This window comes from Hypanus sabinus, chromosome 8 (genome assembly GCF_030144855.1).
Source record: "Hypanus sabinus isolate sHypSab1 chromosome 8, sHypSab1.hap1, whole genome shotgun sequence".
Classification (NCBI taxonomy): Eukaryota; Metazoa; Chordata; class Chondrichthyes; order Myliobatiformes; family Dasyatidae; genus Hypanus; species Hypanus sabinus.
In genome coordinates, this window is record NC_082713.1 from 73,247,493 (window position 1) to 73,268,866 (window position 21,374).

At 40.5% G+C, this 21,374-nt stretch overlaps 1 protein-coding gene across 2 annotated transcripts in view; it reads right to left on the bottom strand.

Annotated features, from left to right (window-relative positions):
• The window catches only part of sucla2 (succinate-CoA ligase ADP-forming subunit beta), an 89,504-nt gene that overhangs the window by 34,444 nt on the left and 33,686 nt on the right, over window positions 1-21,374 (bottom strand). For both annotated transcript variants that reach the window (XM_059977337.1, XM_059977338.1), the window contains 3 exons: window positions 20,075-20,174; window positions 11,902-12,064; window positions 6,345-6,473 (listed from right to left, as the gene is read on the bottom strand). In XM_059977337.1, coding sequence (XP_059833320.1) covers window positions 6,345-6,473; window positions 11,902-12,064; window positions 20,075-20,174 — 392 coding nt within the window. The remainder of the gene's footprint in view (window positions 1-6,344; window positions 6,474-11,901; window positions 12,065-20,074; window positions 20,175-21,374) is intronic.

Here is a 21,374-nt window from a genome sequence, read left to right on the forward strand (position 1 = left end):
CAACATCCTTGTAAATCTCCTCTACACCCTTTCTATGGCTTCCACATCCTTCCTGTAGTGAGGCAACTAGAACTGAGCACAGTACTCCAAGTGGGGTCTGACCAAGGTCCAATATAGCTACAACATTACCTCTCCGCTCCTAAACTCAATCCCACGACTGGTGAAGTCCAATGCACCCTATGCTTTCTTATATACATAGATTGATTGTATGTTCATTAAGTGACACACACTGTACACAAGGTGACTGATGGGAAATAATAACATAGTTAGTTGGTGGAGGAGTTGATCAGCATTACTGCTTGGGAATAACAACTGTCTTTGAGTCTGATGGTCCTGACGTGGATGCTATGTAACCTCCTCCCGGAGGGGGGTGAGACAGGGAGCGAGTCCGTGAGCAGGGTGTGTGGGATCGTTCATGATTTTAGTGCCCTTTTCTGACATCTAGTGTAGTGGTCAGCAAATCACTATTACAGAATTCAATTCCAGCACCGTTCTGTAGGCTTCGGAATGTCCTCTTTGTGGAGTAAGTTTTCCCTGGGTGCTCCAGTTTCCTTCCACAGCCCAAGTATGTACTGGGTAGGTTAAATGGTCATTGTAAAAGGTAGTGTTAATTGGGGTTGTGGGGCTGCTGTGACTGAGTGGGTTGAAGGGCCGGAAGTGCCTACTTCGCACTATCCTGCAAAATATGTGTCTTCGGTGACATGGAGGCTGGTTCCAGTAACGTGTTGAGTAGTTTTGACTACCCGTTAGAGCCTTCCTATCACCGCAGTGCAATTTTCATACTAAGCAGTGGTGCAGTTTGTTACGATTCATTTGTTACCGTACATTTGTAGACTGACCCAAGTATAAATGTTCCAGCATCTGTACATTTTCTTGTTTGTATCTGGATGTGCACAGTTCAGCTCTCTTCCACCTCCTCAGAAAGTAGAGGCAGTGATGAGCTTTCTTGACAGTGTAGGATGTGTTCCTGGACCAGAAGAGGTTTGAAACATTTTGCAGTTTCTACTGCTGTGCCGCTGATGTAAAGAGGGCTGTGCGTGATGCGAGTTCTCCTTAAGTCGATAACCACCTTCATTGTCTTGCTGACATTAAGGAAGAGGCTATTTGTCTGACACCAGGCCTTGAGCTCTTCCACCTCCTCTCTGCAGGTTGTCTCATCGTTGTTGGTGATGAGCCCCACCATTTTCATGTCATCAGCAAGTTTGGCAATGTGATTGATCGGGTGTATGGCTGTACAGTCAGATGTGCGAGCAGAGTGTACAAGAATGGGCTTAGCAATGGGTTGAGGATGATGGGTAAGGAGGAGTGGGCATGACTCCCGACTATCTGAGGTTTGTTTGTTAGGAGCTCCAACACCTGGTTGCATAGTGGTGCACTTGCCACTATGCAACCACTATTTCCCACCCCCCCCCCCCCCCCACTCCTTCACAATTCCCCATTCCTATTTCTCTCTCACACCTCATCTTACCTGTCCTCCTCTCTCTGGTATCCTCCTCTTTCCCTTTCTTTCATGGTCTTCAATCCTTTATCACATTCCCTCTTCTCTCACCCATTATCTCTTTCACCAAACAACTTCCCAGCTCTTTACTTCACTCCTTCCCCTCTTCCATTTTCATCTATCACCTGCCACCTGTACTTCTTCCTTCCTTCCCCCCACCTTCTCATTCTCCCTTCCTTTATGGTCCTGATAAAGAGTCTTGGCCTGAAGCATTGACTGTTTACTGTTTTACATTGATGCTGCCTGACCTGCTGAGTTCCTCCAGCATTTTGTGTGTATTGCTTTGGATTTCCAGCATCTGCAGATTGTCTCGTGTTTGTGAATTCTATCATATTATTATCACTGTCTCCAAAGGATTCTTTACCTTAAGCTCCCTAGTCAAATCCAGTTCATTACACACACCCAATCCACAATAGCTGATTCCCTAGTGCACTCAACGACAAGCTGTTCTTTAAAGCCATCTTGCAGGTATTCTATAAATTCCTTCTCGGGATCCAGCACCAATCTGATTCTCCCAGTATACCACCATACTGAAATCCACCATAACTATCATAACATTGCCCTTTTGACATGCCTTTTCTATCTCCCATTGTAATTTGTAGCCCACATCCTGGCTACTGTTCGGAGGCCTGTATACATCCAGCAGAGTCCTTTTACCTTGCAGTTTCTTAATCCTAACCATAGAGAATCTACATCTTCTGATCCTATGTCACCTTTTTCTAAGGATTTGATTTCATTTTTTTTATCAACAGTGCCATTCCTCTCCCTCTGCCTATCCTTTCATTACAACGTGTATCCTTGGATGTTAAGCTCCCAACTATAATCTTCTTTTGGCCATGATTCACTAAAGCCCAGAACATCATACATGCCAATCTCTAACTGTGCTACAAGATCATCGACCTTATTCCAGACACTGCATCTACTCCTTCTGTAGAGCCCTCCTTGAACATCTGCCAGTTGGTCCGTACAAACCAGTCCTGTAGTATAAAGATTGCCTCAGTAGGCCATCCAGTGATGGTCCTCTTGACTGGTTTCTCCATTTTCAGCAGTGGATTAACATTATGGAGATATGCTCAGAGGCCAGGATGATGGTATGGGATGGCTTTCCAGGTACCGCATCTGTATAAACATGGTCCAGTCTATTTGCTCCCCTAATGTCCATAGTGATGCTTTGGTGGAATTTGGGTAAAACATCCTGGAGGTTAACATGATTGAAGTCTCCTGCAATTATAAAGAGACCATCTGGATGTTTGTTTTGTAGAGAGTTGATGATACTGTGAAGCTCACCCAGTGTGTCCTTGGTGACTGCGTTTGGAAGTATGTGACAAATACAACAGTATACTCCCTGAGCAGGTAATGTGGCTGGCTTTTAATTGTAAGTTGCTCAATACTAGTAACAACGGATAAGTTTGTGCACCAACCTTTGTTAATGTACACACAGATTTCTCTTCTTTTGGATCTCCCGGACAGGGAATTCCTGTCTGTGCTGAAATGAGTCATCTTGACAAATCAAAACTTGAAAAGTCAATCCTGATCTTATCAGGTTAGCTCTCAGTTTACTAGTGCCCCAGCTCTCTTGCCATGTTTCTGCTTCCTCTTGCACAGCCTGCACCTGCCGCTTCCTCTGCTGCGCTGCTTAGACCGGCTACTGTCACCAGACCTGGCGTCTCTAGAATCTGTGGTCTATTGAGCATCGCTATTAACTCTGCTGCTGGCGGATTAAAAGTAAGTTTGCTTAAGAGCTCAGTGATGCTGCATTCACTGACCTTTGGTCGACTGATATTCCTGGCTAAGATCTTTGAAATGCTATCTAGAAGTTTAAAGCTAGCACCATCATTGGGAACTAGTGTCCCTGTGTGTCACCATGAACACAAGTGATTCTATAGATGATGGAAACCTTGATCAACACACACAAAATGCTGGAAAAACTTAGGAGGCCAGGCAGAAAATGTGGAGGGAATAAATAGTTGACAATTCGGGATGAAACCTTCCATCAGGACAAAGACAGAGTGACAGGGATATTGGTAGAACATGGAACTTAGTCAGCATGTACAAATTGGGCCGAAGGGCCTTTTGCTGAGTTGTACAACTCTATGATAGAACCAGAAAGAGCGAGGTTTCTGAAGTTGGAGAATTCACTTCAAATCTGGAAGGCTCAGATAGAAGAATATGGCAAATGGAAGCTAGGGTCACTTGAAGATCAAATGCAGATATGCTGCAAAGTGATCACGTAATATGTGCTTGGTTTCTTCAATATGCAGGAAACATCTCATTGTAAACACTGAGTGGATGAAGTGCTGTTTCACCTGAGTAAGCTATTTGCTTCCCTAGATTCAGGGAAGGGAAGAGTGAAAGGACAGGTATATCATCTGTAGTTCCACAGCAAAGGAAGAGGTAGGTGGGAATGGAAGAACTAATCATGGAGTTATGAAGTGAAGAAGCCCTTTGAAATGGGTAGGTTACCTTGCATCTCTTAGAAGGGTGTGAAGAAATACTTTGCAAGTACTGAGACAATATATCAAATTTATTTTACCACACAGTATTAGTTAAACATCCATTACATAAATTATTTACATCAACACAACTAGATAAATTTCTAGTGGTTGGGAACCTAGGCAAATTATAGATTTAACATTGGTAGGTCATTAACATAGAAGGATTTCCATTAACTCTTTATCCATTTTACTTAAAATAGAAGAAACAAGAGAATTAGAAATAGAAAATAATGTAAATACTTAAGTCAAGCTCATCTTTGGAGAGAGAAACAAGGGTTTCTCCAAAGAAGCTGCCTGATTTGCTGAGTATTTGCAGCAGTTTCTGTTTTCAACCTCTCACTGCTACGGGCGGAAGTTGTCACTTGTTTCAAAATGGCAACAATTGTACCAGTGCCTAAGAAGAATAATGTGGGCTGCCTTAATGACTATTGCTTGGTAGCACTCACATCGACAGTGATGAAATGCTTTGCGAGGTTGGTTATGACCAGACTCAACTCCTGCCTCAAAAAGGACCTGGAAACATTGCATTTTGCCTATTGCCACAATAGTTCAATGGCTCTCCACAGGGCTTTAGACTACCTGAACAACACAAACACCTTCATCTGGATGCTGTTCATCGAATATAGCTCAGCATTTAATACCATCATTCCCACAATCCTGATTGAGAAGTTGCAGAACCTGGGCCTCTGTACTTCCCTCTGCAATTAGATCCCCAACTTCCTAATCGCAAGACCACAATCTGTGTGAATTGGTGATAACATGTCCTCCTCACTGATAATCAACACTGGCGCATGTGAGGGCTGTGTGCTTAGCCCACTGCTCTACTCTCTACATACACATGACTGTGTGGCTAGGCATAGCTCAAATTCCATCTATAAATTTGCTGATGATACAACCATTGTCGGTAGGATCTCAGGTGGTGACAAGAGGGCGTACAGGAGTGAGATATGCCAATTAGTGGAGTGGTGTCACAGTAACAACCTGGTGTTCAACGTCAGTAAGACAAAAGAGCTGACTGTGGACTTCGGGAAGGATAAGTCAAAGGAACACATACCAATCCTCAAAGAGGGATCAGAAGTAGAGAGAGTGAGTAGATTCAAGTTCCTGGATGTCAAGATCTCTGAGGATCTAACCTGGTCCCAACATATTGATGTAGTTATAAAGAAAGCAAGACACCAGCTATACTTTATTAGGAGTTTGAAGAGATTTGGCATGTCAACAAATGCACTCAAAAACTTCTATAGTTGTACCATGGAGAGCATTCTGACGGGCTGCGTCACTGTCTGGTATGGAGGGGCTACTGCACAGGACCGAAAGAAGCTGCAGAGGGTTGTAAATCTAGTCAGCTCCATTGTGGGCACTAGCCAACAAAGTACCCAGGACATCTTCAGGGAGCAGTGTCTCAGAAAGGTAGCATCCATTATTAAGGACCTCCAGCACCCAGGTCATGCCCTTTTCTCACTGTTACCATCAGGTAGGAGGTACAGAAGCCTGAAGGCACACACTCACTGATTCAGGAACAGCTTCTTCCCCTCTGCCATCTGATTCCTAAATGGACATTGAATCTTTGGACACTATCTCACTTTTTTTTTAAATATACAGTATTTCTGTTTTTGCATATTTTTCAAATCTATTCAATATATGTAATTGACTTACTTGTTTATTTATTATTATTAATGCTTTTTTTTCTCTATATTGCATTGAACTACTGCTGCTAAGTTAACAAATTTCATGTTACATGCCGGTGATAATAAACCTGATTCTGATTTTCTTTCAACTGCCATTTGCATTTTTGCTCTTCAATGAACTTGAATAGACATTTTTTAATCTAAAATAGCACCCCTTAAGTTTTTTTCTATAATATAAAGTTACATAATTAAGGTGCTATAGGAAGTGAGCTGTAATGAACTGGACAAGATTGTTTCATTTCTGCAGATCTGAGGTTAAACAAAGCCTTAATAAATCTTGCAGCCAGGAAGCTCTTCACCTTACGTGAAAGGAGTGTGAGAAGATCAATGTTATAAAACATCACTCCAACCACAATGGACAATGACATTAAGAGGCCTAACCTGCTGAGTATCTTCAGCATTTTGTATGTGTTGCACAAGGTCAAATGATTACTTTGGCAACAAATGCCTAAATATCCTGCTGGATTCCAAAATATATTCTGGCATCACAGCTGCATCTCTGAAGACTGATTAAAGTGAAAGCTGCACAGTCAGCAACCAAAGCCATGTGTTCACCGTAAAATAAAATTAGCCGCGTAGCATCCTCTGGAATCAAAATCATACAAAGCTCTGCCAAAAATGCTTTCTACAATTTCTCTTTGTTAAATAGTGAATTAACAATACCTTGGCAGCCTGCTCTCCTTTGATGCCCTCCATAATATCCACCGGTTCTTTGATAATTGCATCTGGTGTCTCAGCTGCCACATCTTCAATGTTCACCCCTCCGTGACTGCTACCAATGAGAACTGGCCCCTTCAAGCAAAAACATGTAGAAAGTTTTTAAAAGTTCCTATGAACTCTACTACTGCTTCATCTTTTCATGCATTACACCAGATGAGACCACGCCATTTCAACTCAAAATGTTTTTAGTTCAGAGTATGGGAAAAGGAGGTGGGGGGAGGGGCGGAACATCTTTTGCCAATCTTATTAAAGGAGCACATACCTAGAGTAATATTTACAGGTTTTCTGATGATACAAAGCTGGGTGGCATTGTGGGCTGTGAGGAAAATGCAAGGGTATTGGAAAATATAAGCGGGTTAATGCACACTTGCTTCTGGTCAAGATGCAGTTCCCATCGGAGTCATAACTCAGACTTAGTTGTTTTATAGGTTCATAAGGGTGGTTCAGGGGACAGCACATGGAGCTAGGGGTTAGATCAGGGTTTAGGGAAAATGAGGTAAAGCAGAGTAAGGGCTGGAGCCAGTGATCAACTCCAAGTTAGAATGTACCATAGTCAAAGGTCAACAATCCTTGTGGGCAGATGCCGGGTCAGCGGGCTCTGAGGACAAAGCCCACGATCCCCATGGTCAATGATGGAGGTTGGTGAGCCTCATGGATGAGGCTGATAAATCCTGAGGTCAGAGGTCCATATGAGTCTGGAATTTGAAGCCCAGAATTCAAAAGTCTGATCAGCATAACCTGGTTTGATACTGGAGATCAAAGCATGAAATCTGAAGTCCAAATTTGGCGAGCCCGAAGGTCAAAATTCCTGAGTTGGCATGCCTGGAAGTCCGAGGCCCAGTCTGCAAGTGTGGCACAGGGGTGGTCTGTCCCAAGGTTGGAGGCCTGTGCAAGTGGAAGGAAGGAGGAAAGGGGCTTGTACTGCTGTTGTTTTGTTTCTAAAGGGAAAGGTTCTTAGGAAACTGAAAGGTCTGGAGAAAGATAAGTCCCCTGGACCAGATGATATACACCCCAGAGTTTTGAAAGCATTGGCTTACAAGATTACGGAGGCATTAGTAATGATCTTTCAAGAATCATTAGATATTGGAATAGTTCCGGATGACTGGTATATTGTAAATATTACTCCACTCTTCAAGAAGGGAGAGAGGCAGAAGAAAGGAAACTATAGACTAGTTAGTTTGAACTCAGTGGTTGGGAAGATGTTGGAGCCAATTCTTAAGGATGCGGTTTCAGGCCACTTGGAGGCACAAGATAAAATAGTTCGTAGTCAGCATGGATTCCTCAAGGGAATATCTTACCTGACAAATCTGTTGGAATTCTTTGAAGAAATAACAAGCAGGATAGACAAAGGACAAATAGTTGATGCTGCGTATTTGGATTTTCAGGCCTTTGACAAGGTGCCACACGAGGCTGCTTAACAAGCTACAAGCCCATAATATTACACAAAAGATTCCAGCTGATTGACAGGAAGGAAAGAATGGGAATAAAGGGAGCGTTTTCTGCTGGTGACTAGTGGTGTTCCACAGGGGTCTGTGTTGGGACCAATTCTTTTTTAAGTTATATGTCAATGATTTGGATGATGGAATTGATGGCTTTGTTGCAAAGTTTGCAGACAATATGAAGACAGGTGAGGGGTAGTTAGTTTTGAGGAAGTAGAGAGACTACAGAAGGATTCTTGGTAGTGTGGAGGAGCAGAGGGATCTGGGGGTATATGTCCACTGATCCCTGAAAGTTGCCTCACAGTTAGATAGGGTAGTTAGAAAGCTTATGGGGTGTTAACTTCCATAAGTTGAAGGATAGAGTTTAAGAGTCGTGAGGTAATGATGCAGCTCCATAAAACTCTGGTTAGGCCACACTTGGAGTACTGTGTCCAGTTCTGGTTGCCTCACTATAAAAAGGATGTGGAAGCATTGGAAAGGATACAGAGGAGATTTACCAGGATGCTGCCTAATTTAGAGAGTATGCATTATGATCAGAGATTAAGGGAGCTAGGGCTTTATTTTTTGGAGAGGAGGATGAGAGGAGACATGATAGAGGTATACAAAATATTAAGAGCAATAGATAGCATGGACAGCCAGCGCCTCTTCCCCAGGGCACCACTGCTCAATATAAGAGGACATGGCTTTAAGGTAAAGGGTGGGAAGTTCAAGGGGGATATTAGAGGAAGGCTTTTTACTCAAAGCGTAGTTGGTGCGTGGAATGCACTGCCTGAGTCAGTGATGGAGGCAGATACACCAGTGAAATTTAAGAGACTACCAGACAGGTATATGGAAAGACTTAAGGTGGGGGGTTATATGGGAGGCAGGGTTTAAAGGTTGGCACAGCATTGTGGGCCAAAGGGCCTGTAATGTGCTGTACTATTCTATGTTCTAGAACTCACCGCCAGTGAACATATATGTATGTTATGTAAGCAATTAGGAAGGCAAATACTACACTGGCCTTCACATGAGGAAGAAACACAGTAGTAAAAACATATTATCATGCTCACATAGATCAATTGTAGAGCGTACACATGGAATATTGCTTGCATTTCTGATTCCCCGAATCATGGTAGACAGAGAGTAAAGAGTTACCAGATTAATTCCTGGAATTTGGTGGTAGGCAACTGGAATTTGTCTTGTGAAGAGAGATTAATCAGACAGGGCCTACACTCTCCAGCACTTAGAAAAACAAAAAGGGGATCTCAGTCATATACATCAAATTCTTTAAGAGCTTGACAGGCTCAATGTGGAAATGTTGTTTTCCCTGGCTGGACCAGGGATCACAAACCCAATATAAAGAGGTCAACTATTCATGACTGAGATGAAAAGAAATTTCTTCACCGAGAGGTAGTAAATATTTAGAACACCCTACCCAAGATGGTTGTGGAGACACAGTTAAGACCAACATTCAAAATAAGTACAGCTAGATTTTGTTTTGGCTCTAAAAGAACCATGTGATATGTGCAGAGAAGTGATGCTCAGAAGAAAATCAACGATGGCCTTATGAAACAATAGAATAAATGGACCTCTCCTCCTACTTCTGCTGTTATGTTCACCATACCCGCTAACCGCTCCTCCAAAAGCAAACAGGATCACCTTTAGCTTCCCCAGTGGTTTAGCTGATAAGGCACCAGTAGGTCGGTACAAAGCCTAATATGCCAGAAGACTGAATTTTGGTTCAACAATTTATTTTGAAGAATCATAGGAATAGCTGGTTTATAAACAGAGGCAATGTGTAGTCAGGAAAGGCTGATGATAGGGCAAAATTGCAGTCAACAGAATGAATTGCAACATAAAAATCAAACAAAATCAAGAAAGGTGAATACAGAACAGAATGTGTGCAGAATGCGGGATAATGCAGATGAACTTGCAGCGCAGTTGCAAATTGTCAGGTATGATGTTGTAGGCATCACTAAATCAATGCTGAAAGAATATTTTAGCTGTAATGTCCAAGGATACACATTGTATTGAAAGGACAGGCAGGAAGGCCGTTGCTCTGTTGTTAAAAAAAAATCAAATCATTAGAAAGAGGTGACATACAGTCAGAAGGTATTTAATCATTATGGATAGAGCTAAGGAACTTCAAAGGGAAAAAGACCCTGATAGGAGTTGCATACAGACCCCCAAACAATAGTAAGGATATGGCCTACAAATTACAACGGGAGATTGAAAATGCATGCCAAAAGGGCAATGTTACAATAGTCATGGGGGATTTCAAAATCCAGAAAGATTGGGAAAATCAGTTTGATTCTGGATTACAGGAGGAGGAATTTCTAGAGAGCCAACGAGATGGCTTCTTAGAGCAGCTCGTGGTTGAGCCCACTAGAATTAATTAGAGATCATAAGGTAAAAGAACCCTTAGGTGCAAGTGATTATAATATGAACAAATTCACCAAGAAATTTGAGAAGGAGAAGCTAAAGCCAGATACATTAGAATTATAGTGGAGTAAAGGGAATTACAAAGGCATGAGAGGAGTTGGCCAGGACTGATTGGAAAAGAACACTGGCAGTGACGATGGCAGAGTAACAATGGCTGGAATTTCCGGAAACAATTTGGAAGGCACAAGATATGTACATCCCAAAATTGAAGAAGTATTCTAAACAAAAGATGAATCAACTGTGGCTAACGAGAGAAGTCAAAGCCAACTGATAGAATGGGAATGTGAGATGAGGCGGTATGCAACCGGTTAGTTTGGATGGGCATTTTGTACAGGTGCTTTTTAACCCTTTCTCTTACATGAGCAAAGATGAAAAACTGTGAACATCCTCTCATTAAACTGCCAATCTGGAAGTATGTTAAACCAAATCCTATGTTACATCTCTAACAACATGAGCATTTTCACTTCCTATTTCTCCTCTAATTTCTACAATCTTTCTTTGTAAAATCTGATACAAAGGAGTCAATTAATATTATGCCATGCCTTTAACCAGTGTTAAAACATTTCTGTTTACTTCCAAATCAGCTCAATCATATCCTGATGAGTTAACTTATTCTGTATACAATCCTTGATTTTTGCCGCATACTATACATAACCTGGGAGACTTCTTCACTCTCTTACAATACTTCTTTTTGCCCTTATATACTTTTATATTAGTTATAATTGTCAAATTAAATAGATTTAAGCCTCATTTTAACCTAAATTTCTTCACATAAAATTTCATTAATCGTTACACGTTCTGCAGAAATCCATGATTTCATTTTAAGACTCTGTCCAATTAATTTAAGTTAGACAGTTTTAAAAAAAGAGATAATATCCGCTTTCAAATTAATTTGGTTATCTTGGATTGAGCAAAAATTTCAGAGTGGTGCATACAGGTACTTGATGGGTGTGCAGTCAGTGGCTAAAGGACCTATCAATCTATTTACAGTCTGTATGGCAATACAACAAGTTAACAACAACTTGCCATGGTTGTCAAAAAATTCTAAGATGCAAGTTTAGTTCCAATGCAGGATTAGTCAACTTCAAACAATATGGCGATTGGAAAATTACAGCTTGAATCTTTCTCAAAGGATATGGAAAAGACAAGAACTACAATAATTCTATTCATGATCCAAATGCTGCAAAGCTTACTTGAGCCAAGGTTAGATAGGAACTAGTCTGGTGATACTTATTGTAACATCTCACACAAAAATTTCAATATGATGTAAACTCGAGTATTGTCAATACCCTTCAAACAAAGCATTAACTAATTCTCTGCAATCCCCTGTTCCAAAAGAATTGCTATATTTAAATATTGCAGCCATAAACTAACATGAATAAAATAAAAAATGCTGGAAACATTCCAGATATTAGACAGTATTTGTGGTTTGAGATAAACATTTCAGATCAATGATCATTCACCAAGCTAAACATAAAAACCTCTATTTCAGAATTTCAGCATCTTCATTCTTCAACCCAAAAAGATCAGCTGTTTATCTATACCACAAATACTGCCCAAAAAGTTGAATGTTTCAATAATTCTTGCTTTTCATCCTTAGTATTTGACTAATGAAGATACGAACAACATTAATTATTCACCTGAAAAGATCTGTCCATTGTGATAGCAAAATAGTACTCTCTTCTTGGATACCTGCGTTCACAGATAAACACCTTGTTGCATATCCTTCCTTTCTCTCCAGTTTGTTTAGTGATTAATTTTCTTCCAATCATCCTTGAAGCAATATCTCGGACTTCTTCTGGGCTGCAAGGGGATCAATACTTTACTGAACATAATTAGCAAAATACATAAATTGACAGTTTTTAATACAAGAAATTTTTAAATGTTTTTGAAACTCTCATCTAACTGATCAACATGTGCAAACTTGAAATAAACAGACAAATCAAGTCAAATCAAAGACCAAAACTGTAATTTTACAATGTAACCATGAATTTAGAGAAAAAATAATTCAAGCAACAAATCTTTCCCCTGAAGGTGCCTTTTTTGTGGAGCTGTTTTAGATTAGATATTTAATTCTTTTCTTTTCATTCTTCAAAAATGACGTATGAAAAACCAGGAACCATCTAAAAATTGAATAGACAAAAATACTGCAGGATCTCAGCATGCCAGGCAGCATCAATGGAAAAAAGTAAACAGTCAAAGTTTCAGGTCAAAATCCTTCATGCGGACTGGATCTCTTGTTCGTAAAATTAAAGCGTCGACTTTGTCACAGACACTACACAAAAATCTTAAGTTCTTTTACACAATTGAGTCACTATGGAAGAGTGCTATTCACCTCCATTCGGAGCAAATGTGCAAGGAAATGGAAGTGCATGTTGTCCAGAACAATTGGTCCTCTCACAATTAAAAAAAGAGAGAATAGAATGGAATTATCCCAAACCAAAAAATTCAATTTCCACCCGGATAACTCAATAATTCTGGGCAATAAACACATATATTAATATCACCCAAGGGAGTAACTTGGCATCCCAACTTAGCCTATCCCACATATTATTAACTTAATCCTTTGTAAGACTGTCTGATAAGCCATATAGTCAGACATCTGATCATTTTGACATTTAGCAATCAGATAACCTGATGGGTCTTTCATTAATGACCTAACCATGGAACACAGTAATACTATCAGCTCAGTTTGGTCAACTTAGTGTAGTTTTCCGACTAGGTCCAAGTGGACAGCAACAGCTGACACTGGCACATCTTGGTAACCCTGCCCTTCTCACACTTCCCATTTTCAAATCAATAATTAATACTCTACTTGTTCCAAAAGTGACACAAAGATATTTTTGTTTAATCACACATCAAGTAATTAGGATTTCTGATGTATACCATACTAAACTTGAGTATTCAAAAGGAGACCTGAGCAAGTCTATGAAAGAAAAGAATTTGTGGGGCTATGGAGCGAAGGACAAGTATAAAAACAAGGGTATTTACAGTATACAGAGCTGGAACAAACTTGATAGTCCAAAGGGCAATACTGTGACCTAACTGAAGGAAGAATCTAATAAACATTCATTGCTGGACTGACTTTAAGCAAGTAGCTGGGGAAATAAGATAGGCTGCAAGGCATCCTTAACACTAGATTTAATGTTCTTTGAAACAGAATTCAGAAATATAGTCAAAGAATCATATTAATTACAGTAGAGCAGACAATTGACACAAGTCTGTGATTCATATTTAATTAGATTTTAAATTACAGTTAGGTTTATCTTATTCAAAGAGATCCATCATATGCTCACAACGGGGACTTCGAAAGGTTTTTTCCTCAGTAATTTCAATATACTTACTAAACAGAATGACATTTACTTAACAATGGCAGTACCTGACTTAAGAGAAGTACAGGCAGTCCCCGGGTTACAAATGAGTTCCGTTCCTGAGTCCGTCTTTAAGTCAGATTTGTATGCAAGTCGGAACAGGTATTTAGCGTCAGTTAGTCAAACATTTGTCTCAGTATATAGTATATATTTTACCTTTCTATGCATATAAAACACTTAAATTTATTATTTCAATAATTAAATCAGTGTGTTGCTTAGTAATAATCGTAGCTTTCATCAGGGCAAGGTCTTTCACATGCTCCATTATTCTCACTTCATCCTTTAAAATGGTTCTGATCGCTGACTGACTTAATGCTTTTCCAATGACCGATAGCGTTTCACCTCTTTCCGATCACTGTATTATTTCCACTTTATTTCAATCGTGATCGTTTTCCGTCAACAGAAACACTGCGGATTCAGCAGCAGCCGCGAGCGGTGGGTCCTGGCTCCCCCAGGTCCTAAAGTCCACCCGCACTGGGGGCAGTACTGACTGGAAAAGTGGGGGGGGGGGGGGGGGTCAGGGCGAATCTTGCTAAGAAAAATTTAAGCTAAGTACAAAGTAACACACTCAACACAGCGTTAACGACAACAAATTAAAATGGCAGAAGACGCCGTGATCTGACTTAAAATGGCGGACGGTGTTCTCCTTCCTCCGTCCATAAGTACGAGTTGTTCGTAAGTTGCACATTCATAACTCAGGGACTGCCTGTATTCCAAAGCTTTAAATTGAACATCAAAAAAGTTGAAAGTAAATAGTCTCCAAGTAATCAGTAAATTGGTTTGTTATAGCTAAGGAAGGAACAGGCTCCTCAGCAACTACAGGAAGTCATGAAATCAGGAGACAGGAATCAGATCTTAAATTAATACTCTGCATTTGTAGTCTCCAGGGAGAAGGACATGGAAGCGGGAGATTTAAGGGAGAGGTACGTGGGGATATTCTACAGCATATTGTATTAGAAAAGTGGAAGAGCTAAAATTATTGGAGCACTTTAAAACAAATAAAACCCCAGAGCTGATAGTATAAGAACATAAGAATTAAGAGCAGGAGTAGGACATCCACCATTCAATAAGATTATGGCTGATTTGGTCATCGACTCATCTCCACCTACCTGCCCTTAACCCTTAATTCCCCTACTATGTAAAAATCTATCCAACGTTGCCTTAAATATATTTATTGAGGTAGCCTTCACTGCTTCATTGGGCAGAGAATTCCACAGATTCACCACCCTCTGGGATAAGCAGTTCTTCCTCATCTCCCTCCTAAATCTATTCCCCTGAATCTTGAGGTTATGTCCCCTAGTTCTAGTCTCACCTACCACTGAAAAGAACTTCCCTGCCTCCATCTTTATCTATCCCTTTCATAATTTTATGTTTCTATAAGATCTCCTTTCATTCTTCTGAATTCCAACGAGTACCATCCCAGGCAACTTAATCTCTCCTCATATCTAACCCCCTCATCTCTAGGATCAACCTGGTGAACCTCCTCTGTACTACCTCCAAAGCCAGTATATCCTTCCTCAAGTAAGGAGACCAGAACTGCACATTGTATTCCAGGTTGCAGCCTCACCAGTACCCTGTACAGATGCTGCATAATCTCCCTGTTCTCCTAGCAATGAAGGCCAACATCCCATTTGCCTTCTTGATAGCCTGCTGGACCTGTAAACCAACCTTTTGTGATTCATGCACAAGCACTCCCAAATCCCTCTGCAGCATGCTGCAATATTCTATCAGTTAAATAATAATATGTCCTTTCATTTTTCCTTCCAAAGTGGATAACCTCACATTTACCAACATTGTATTCCATCTACCAGAACCTTGCCCACTCACTTAACCTATCTATATCTCTCTGCAGACTCTCCTTATCTTCTGCACAATTTGCTTTTCCACTCAATTTAGTATCATCAACAAACACTACACTCAGTCCTCTCTTCCAGATCGTTAATGTATATCGTGAACAGTTGCAGGCCTAGCACTGAGCCCTGCAGCACACCGCTCACCAGTGATTGCCAACCAGAGTAACATCCATGTATCCCAAACTCTCTGCTTTCTATTAGTTAACCAATCCTCTATCCATGCTAATACATCGCCCCCAACTCCATGCATCCTATCTATCCCAGGAAGCTGTAGGAAGAAAGGGAGGAAATTGCTAGAGAGCTAACAAAGATTTTTGCATCTTCATTAGCTACAGATGGTTTACTATCGTCACATATACTAGGATAATGAGATGTTTTCAGCTGCATGCCATTCAGACATTTAAGGAGTACAAAAGGAATTTAAATGATTAACCGCAGAATATAGTGTCACAGTTACAGAAAAAGTGCAGTGCAGGTGGACAAATTAGGTACAAGGGCTGTGATAAGGTAGATTTAGAGATCAAGAGTTCATTTTTATCATAGAAAGTCCATTCAAGTGTCTTACAACAGTGGGATAGAATTTATTCTTGAGCCCAGTGGTACATGTTCTCAAGCTTTTAACCATGTCCCTCTTAACCTTCTCTGCTCCAGGGAAATAGACCCAGCCTCACTTCATAATTGAAATGCTCCACACCAGGCAACATCCTGGTGAATCATTTCTGCAACCTTTCCATCACTATCACTATCACTTCTACAATGTGGTGACCAGAACTGTATGGAGTACTCCAGCTGTGGTTTGACAAATGTTAAGTCTCCCACTTATACAACTGCATTGCCCTCAACAACTCATTTTGCCATTAAAGGTTCAACAGGATTGACCAGACACGATCTGCCCTTGTCAAAGCAGTGCTAGCCATCTCTGATGTAAATCTGTTGTCACTGAGTCAGATCAGCTCTTGTACAAAGTTTGCTTGCAGATGGGAGCTTTGTGCTGCAAATAATCTGTTAGGAGCAAAATGTGATCCTATTGTAGTAAGTAAGTATGAGACAATTTCTGCCTGTAGCTCAATAAAACCAAAAGCCAGCAGCAAAATATCAAAACGCAGCACAGGAAGAGGCCCATTGGCACACAATATTTGCATTGACCATGATGCCAAATTAATCTGCCTGCATGTGATCTATGTCCCTCCGTTCCCTGTATGTTCACATGGAATGTCCAAATGCCTGTAAAATGCTACCATTGTCTCTGCCTCCACCACCCAACTTGGCAGTACTTTCTAGACACCTACCGCTCTCTGTACATAAAACTTACCATGCACATCTGTCCCTCTCTTACATTGAAGCTATCCATTGTAGCATTAGCATTCTACACTGGGGAAAAGACTCTGATTACTGACCCAATCTATCCCTGTCATTATTTTAAAACCCTCTACTATGTCTCCCTTTAATCTCTGAAGCTCTAGGAAAAACAACTGAAATTTGCCCAACCTTTCCTTATAGTTCCTACTGTCTAATCCAAGCAGCATCCTAATAAACCTCTTCTGCAGCTTCTTCCAGTCTCCTCATCCTTCCTGGAATAGGGTGACCAGAACTGCACACTAACTCCAAGTGTGGTGTGACTACAGTTTTAAATAGCTGCAGCATAACTTTCTTACTCTTCTACTCATCACCTCTACATATGAAGATAAACATTCCATACACCATCTTTGCCACCTTAACCACCTGCAATGACATTTTTAATGAACTATTGACTTGGGCCCCAAGACCCTTCTGTACCTCAATGTATAGAACATAACAGCCAGGTACAGGCCCTTAAGCTTTCCCAACCTTTCAATCAAATCTAAAAATCAGACTAAACCATTCCCTCCTAAACAGCACTCTACATTTCCATTCACCCATCTACTATTAACTTCAGGCGTTTATTGTTAACCGTATACTTTTTCCCCCCCCATTTGACCTCCTAAAGTACAACACCTCACACATGCCCAGGTTAGACTCCATCTGCTACTTCCCTTTCCATATCTGGAGTTGATCCATGTTCCACTGTATTCTGTCATAGTCCTTCACACTGTCCACAACCCATGTAATATCAGCAAACTTCCTATTCCACTCAAATCATGATTACATATCACAAGTAACAAAGAAGAGATCATTAAAGAACACCACCGATCACAGATCTCCAGTCGGATTACATCGTTCCACTCCAGAAGACTGTCTGTCTTCTATGGGCAAGCCAGTTCTGAGATCATGCTAGCGATATATTCTGGATCACCTACATTTTATCTTCTGAATCAAGCTAATACAAGAGAACTTAGCAAATGCCTTGCTAGAGTCCATGCAGGTAATGTCCACAACCTACCCTCATCAAGCAGCTTTGTCACTTCCTCAAAAATTGTAAATTTATAAGGTGTGACCAGCCCTGTACAGTCAAGCTAACTGTTGACAAGCAGGCCAAGCTTTTCCAAATGTCCATAAATCCTATTTCACAGCAATCCCTCCAATAGCTTCCCCAGTACTAATATGACGTTCACTGACTATTATTGTCTGGATTATCCTCATTTCTCTTCTTGAACAAAGAAACATTTGCTACTCTCCAGTCCTCCAGGACCTCGTCTATTACTAACTGTAAAACTCCAGCAATCTCTTCACTTGCTTTTTTTCTGTATTCTGGGATATATGCCATCAGGCCCTGGGGACTCCAAGACCACAAGACATATGAGCACAATTTGACCATTTGGCCTACTGAGACTTCTCAGCCATTCAATCATAACTGTTTTATTTCCCCTCTCAAACCAACCCTCCAGTCTTTATTCTGTAACCTTTCAACACCCTTACTAATCAAAAAAACTTATCAACCTCTGCTTTAAATATACTGAACAATTTGGCCTCCACCGATGTCTGTGACAATGAATTCTACAGATTCCACTCTCTGGCTAAAGATATTCCTCTTCTCTGTCCCATTCTGAGACTCTGCTGCTATTGGAAATATACTCTGCACTCTATCTGGGCCATTCAGTATTCCACAACTTTCAGTGAAAACACCCCCTTCATTCTTCTAAACTCCAGCAAGTACAGGACCAGGGCCCAATGAACGCTCCTTATACATGAACCTTTTCATTACTGGAATCATTCTCATAAATCTTCCCTACTACATCCTTTCTTAGATATGAGGCCCAAAACTGTTCAGAAGTGTGATCTGACCACTGTTTTATAAAGCCTCAGCATTATAACCTTGTTTTTATATTCTAGTCCTCTCAAAATGAATGCTAACACTGCATTTGCACATTAATCAGCAAGTGACCTTCAGTGAATCTTGCACGAGAACTCCAAAGTACCTTTGCACCTCTGATTTCTGAATTTGCTCCCCATTTGGAAATAGTCTATGCCTTTATTTCTTCTACCAAAGTGCATGACCTTACACTTCGCTACACTTACTCCATCTGCCAATTTCTTGTGCATTCACCGAATCTGTCCAAATCCTTCTGTCGACTTCCTGCTTCCTCAACACTATTCACCCCTCCACTTTGTATCATTTGCAAACCTCACCACAGAGCCATCAATTACATGTAAAATAGCGGAATTAACACTGCCTCTTGCAGAACAACACCTGTCACCGGCAGACAAACCAGGGAAGTCCCACACTTTGCCTTCTTCCAGTCAGTCACTCTTCTGTCTAATCTATGGTCTTTCCTGTAATACTACGTTTATCTTATCTACCAGCCTTATGTGTGGTACCTTGTTAAAGTCCTTTTGAAAATTCATCTAAACATAATCCACTGACACTCTATTGTCTATGTTGCCTGTTACTTCCTCAAAGAATTCCAACAGCTAAGATTTCCCCTTAAAGAAACCAAGCTAAAATCGGCTTATTTTATCGTGTGCCTCTAAATAACCCCAAACCTTGCCCCTAATAATGGACTCTAACATCTTACCACACAATTACATCATGCCAACTCACCTACAATTTTAAACAAGAGAAAGTCAGCAGATGTTGGAAATCCAAAGCACACACAAAATACTGGGGGAAATCAGCAGGTCAAGCAGCACCTACTGAATTGAACAGCAGTCGACATTTCGGGCTGAGACCCTTCTCCAAGACTGAAAAGGAAGGAGGCAATGCTGGAATAAAAAGGTGGGGTGAGAGGAAGGAGGCTAGCTAGAGGTGATAGGTGAAGCCAGGTGAGTGGGAAAGGTAAAAGGCTGGCTGGAGAAAGAATATGATAAGAGAGGAAAGACGACTATAGGAGAAAGGAAAGGAGGAGGCTACCCAGGAGAAAGTGAGAGTCCAGAGAGAAAAGGTAAAAATTCTTTCAACTAATGATATATTGGACACTTTCCACAATTTTAAATTCCAAAAAAGTTTGAAACTACTTAAGCTGCATGAAGCAACATAACTTTGGCAACATGACAAAATGTTCATTCTTGATTATTCTTGAATATAATCATATTTTCACTGCCATAGTCAAGAGAGAACTCACTGAGTACTGCTCAGCATACAATTTCAACAGTCTGAATGGTGGGACAGGAGAACCTTCTGTGGAAGCAGTGCATTTAATTACAGTACACTGAATTGTAATCTCCAGACTTACGAGTATACAATTTTCACTCCTCCCTTCAGACCACCTTCAAATTCTCCTTTCCCACGACCACCAGCAAGCACTTGAGCTTTCACCACCACATCTTTTGACCCTGTCAAAGCAAGAAGGATTCATTAATCCAATGAGCACAAACATCTGACATTTTTCTATGAAGGACTGGGGGGCGGATGCCAAAGAGGGAAGGGAGACAAATGAGTCTACCCACAATCAGGAATTGTTCACTTTTGGATGACAATATGTATCAGCTGATGTATAGCCAACAACAAAACAACAAAAGTGAATCTGCAGATGCTGGAAATAAATAAAAACACAAAATGCTGGCAAAACTCAGCAGGCCAGACAGCATCTATGGGAAGAGATAGTGACGACACCTCCTCCCATAGATGCTGTCTGGCCTGCTGAGTTCTGCCAGCATTTTGTGTTTTTAACAAAACAACAAACTTTTATTAAGAGAACCTCGCAGACTACTGTCAATAAACTGTATCTGAAATGTAGCTATTGTTGTACTGAAGAAAATATGGCAGCTAATTTCCAAACTACACATGTCACAGAGGTGAAAGACATGACCCTTAATACAGATAAGGAATGAATACTGGATTGGACTGTGTGGAGCAAAGCATATACAAAAGGCTAAAGATGCTAAGTGAACAAGAAAGTACCAAATTGTAAATGATATGTAATGAGGAAATATTATATTTTTGATTTTGGTAGGTACGTATACAAATACAGAATAATGCTTAAAAGACATAAATCTTGGAAACGTTGAGTTATAGAGAGAGCTAGGCGTACTGATGCAGAAAATATTATCGAACAATCATTCATAAAGACTGAGTGTCATAACAAGACTGTTGAACTATAAGGGCAGGTAAATCTTTCCACATCTTGTAGGTCGTTTTGACAACTGCTTACAATATGTAAAAATATACTTGTCTTGCAGGTACTGAAGTTAATTCAGATGCAATGTTACTCAATTTACGATGGTTTGTGAAAGGAGGGTGGGTCTTTTGAGGAGAAAACAAGGATATAATTATACTCATTGAAATTTTACACAGCTGAAAAGATAAACACTATCAAGTTCAAGATCAGTTTATTGTCATTCAACCATACCGTTTGTACTGCCAAACAAAACGTTCTTCCTGACAAGGTACACTACATAGTACATATAACTCACACACTTAACACATTAAGTGATATTACCACAAATAAAATAACTAATAAGGTACATATATGTTACAAGTTAAAAAGGAAACCGTATAAAGCTATTGATGCTTCATACGTGATGAGACCCAAA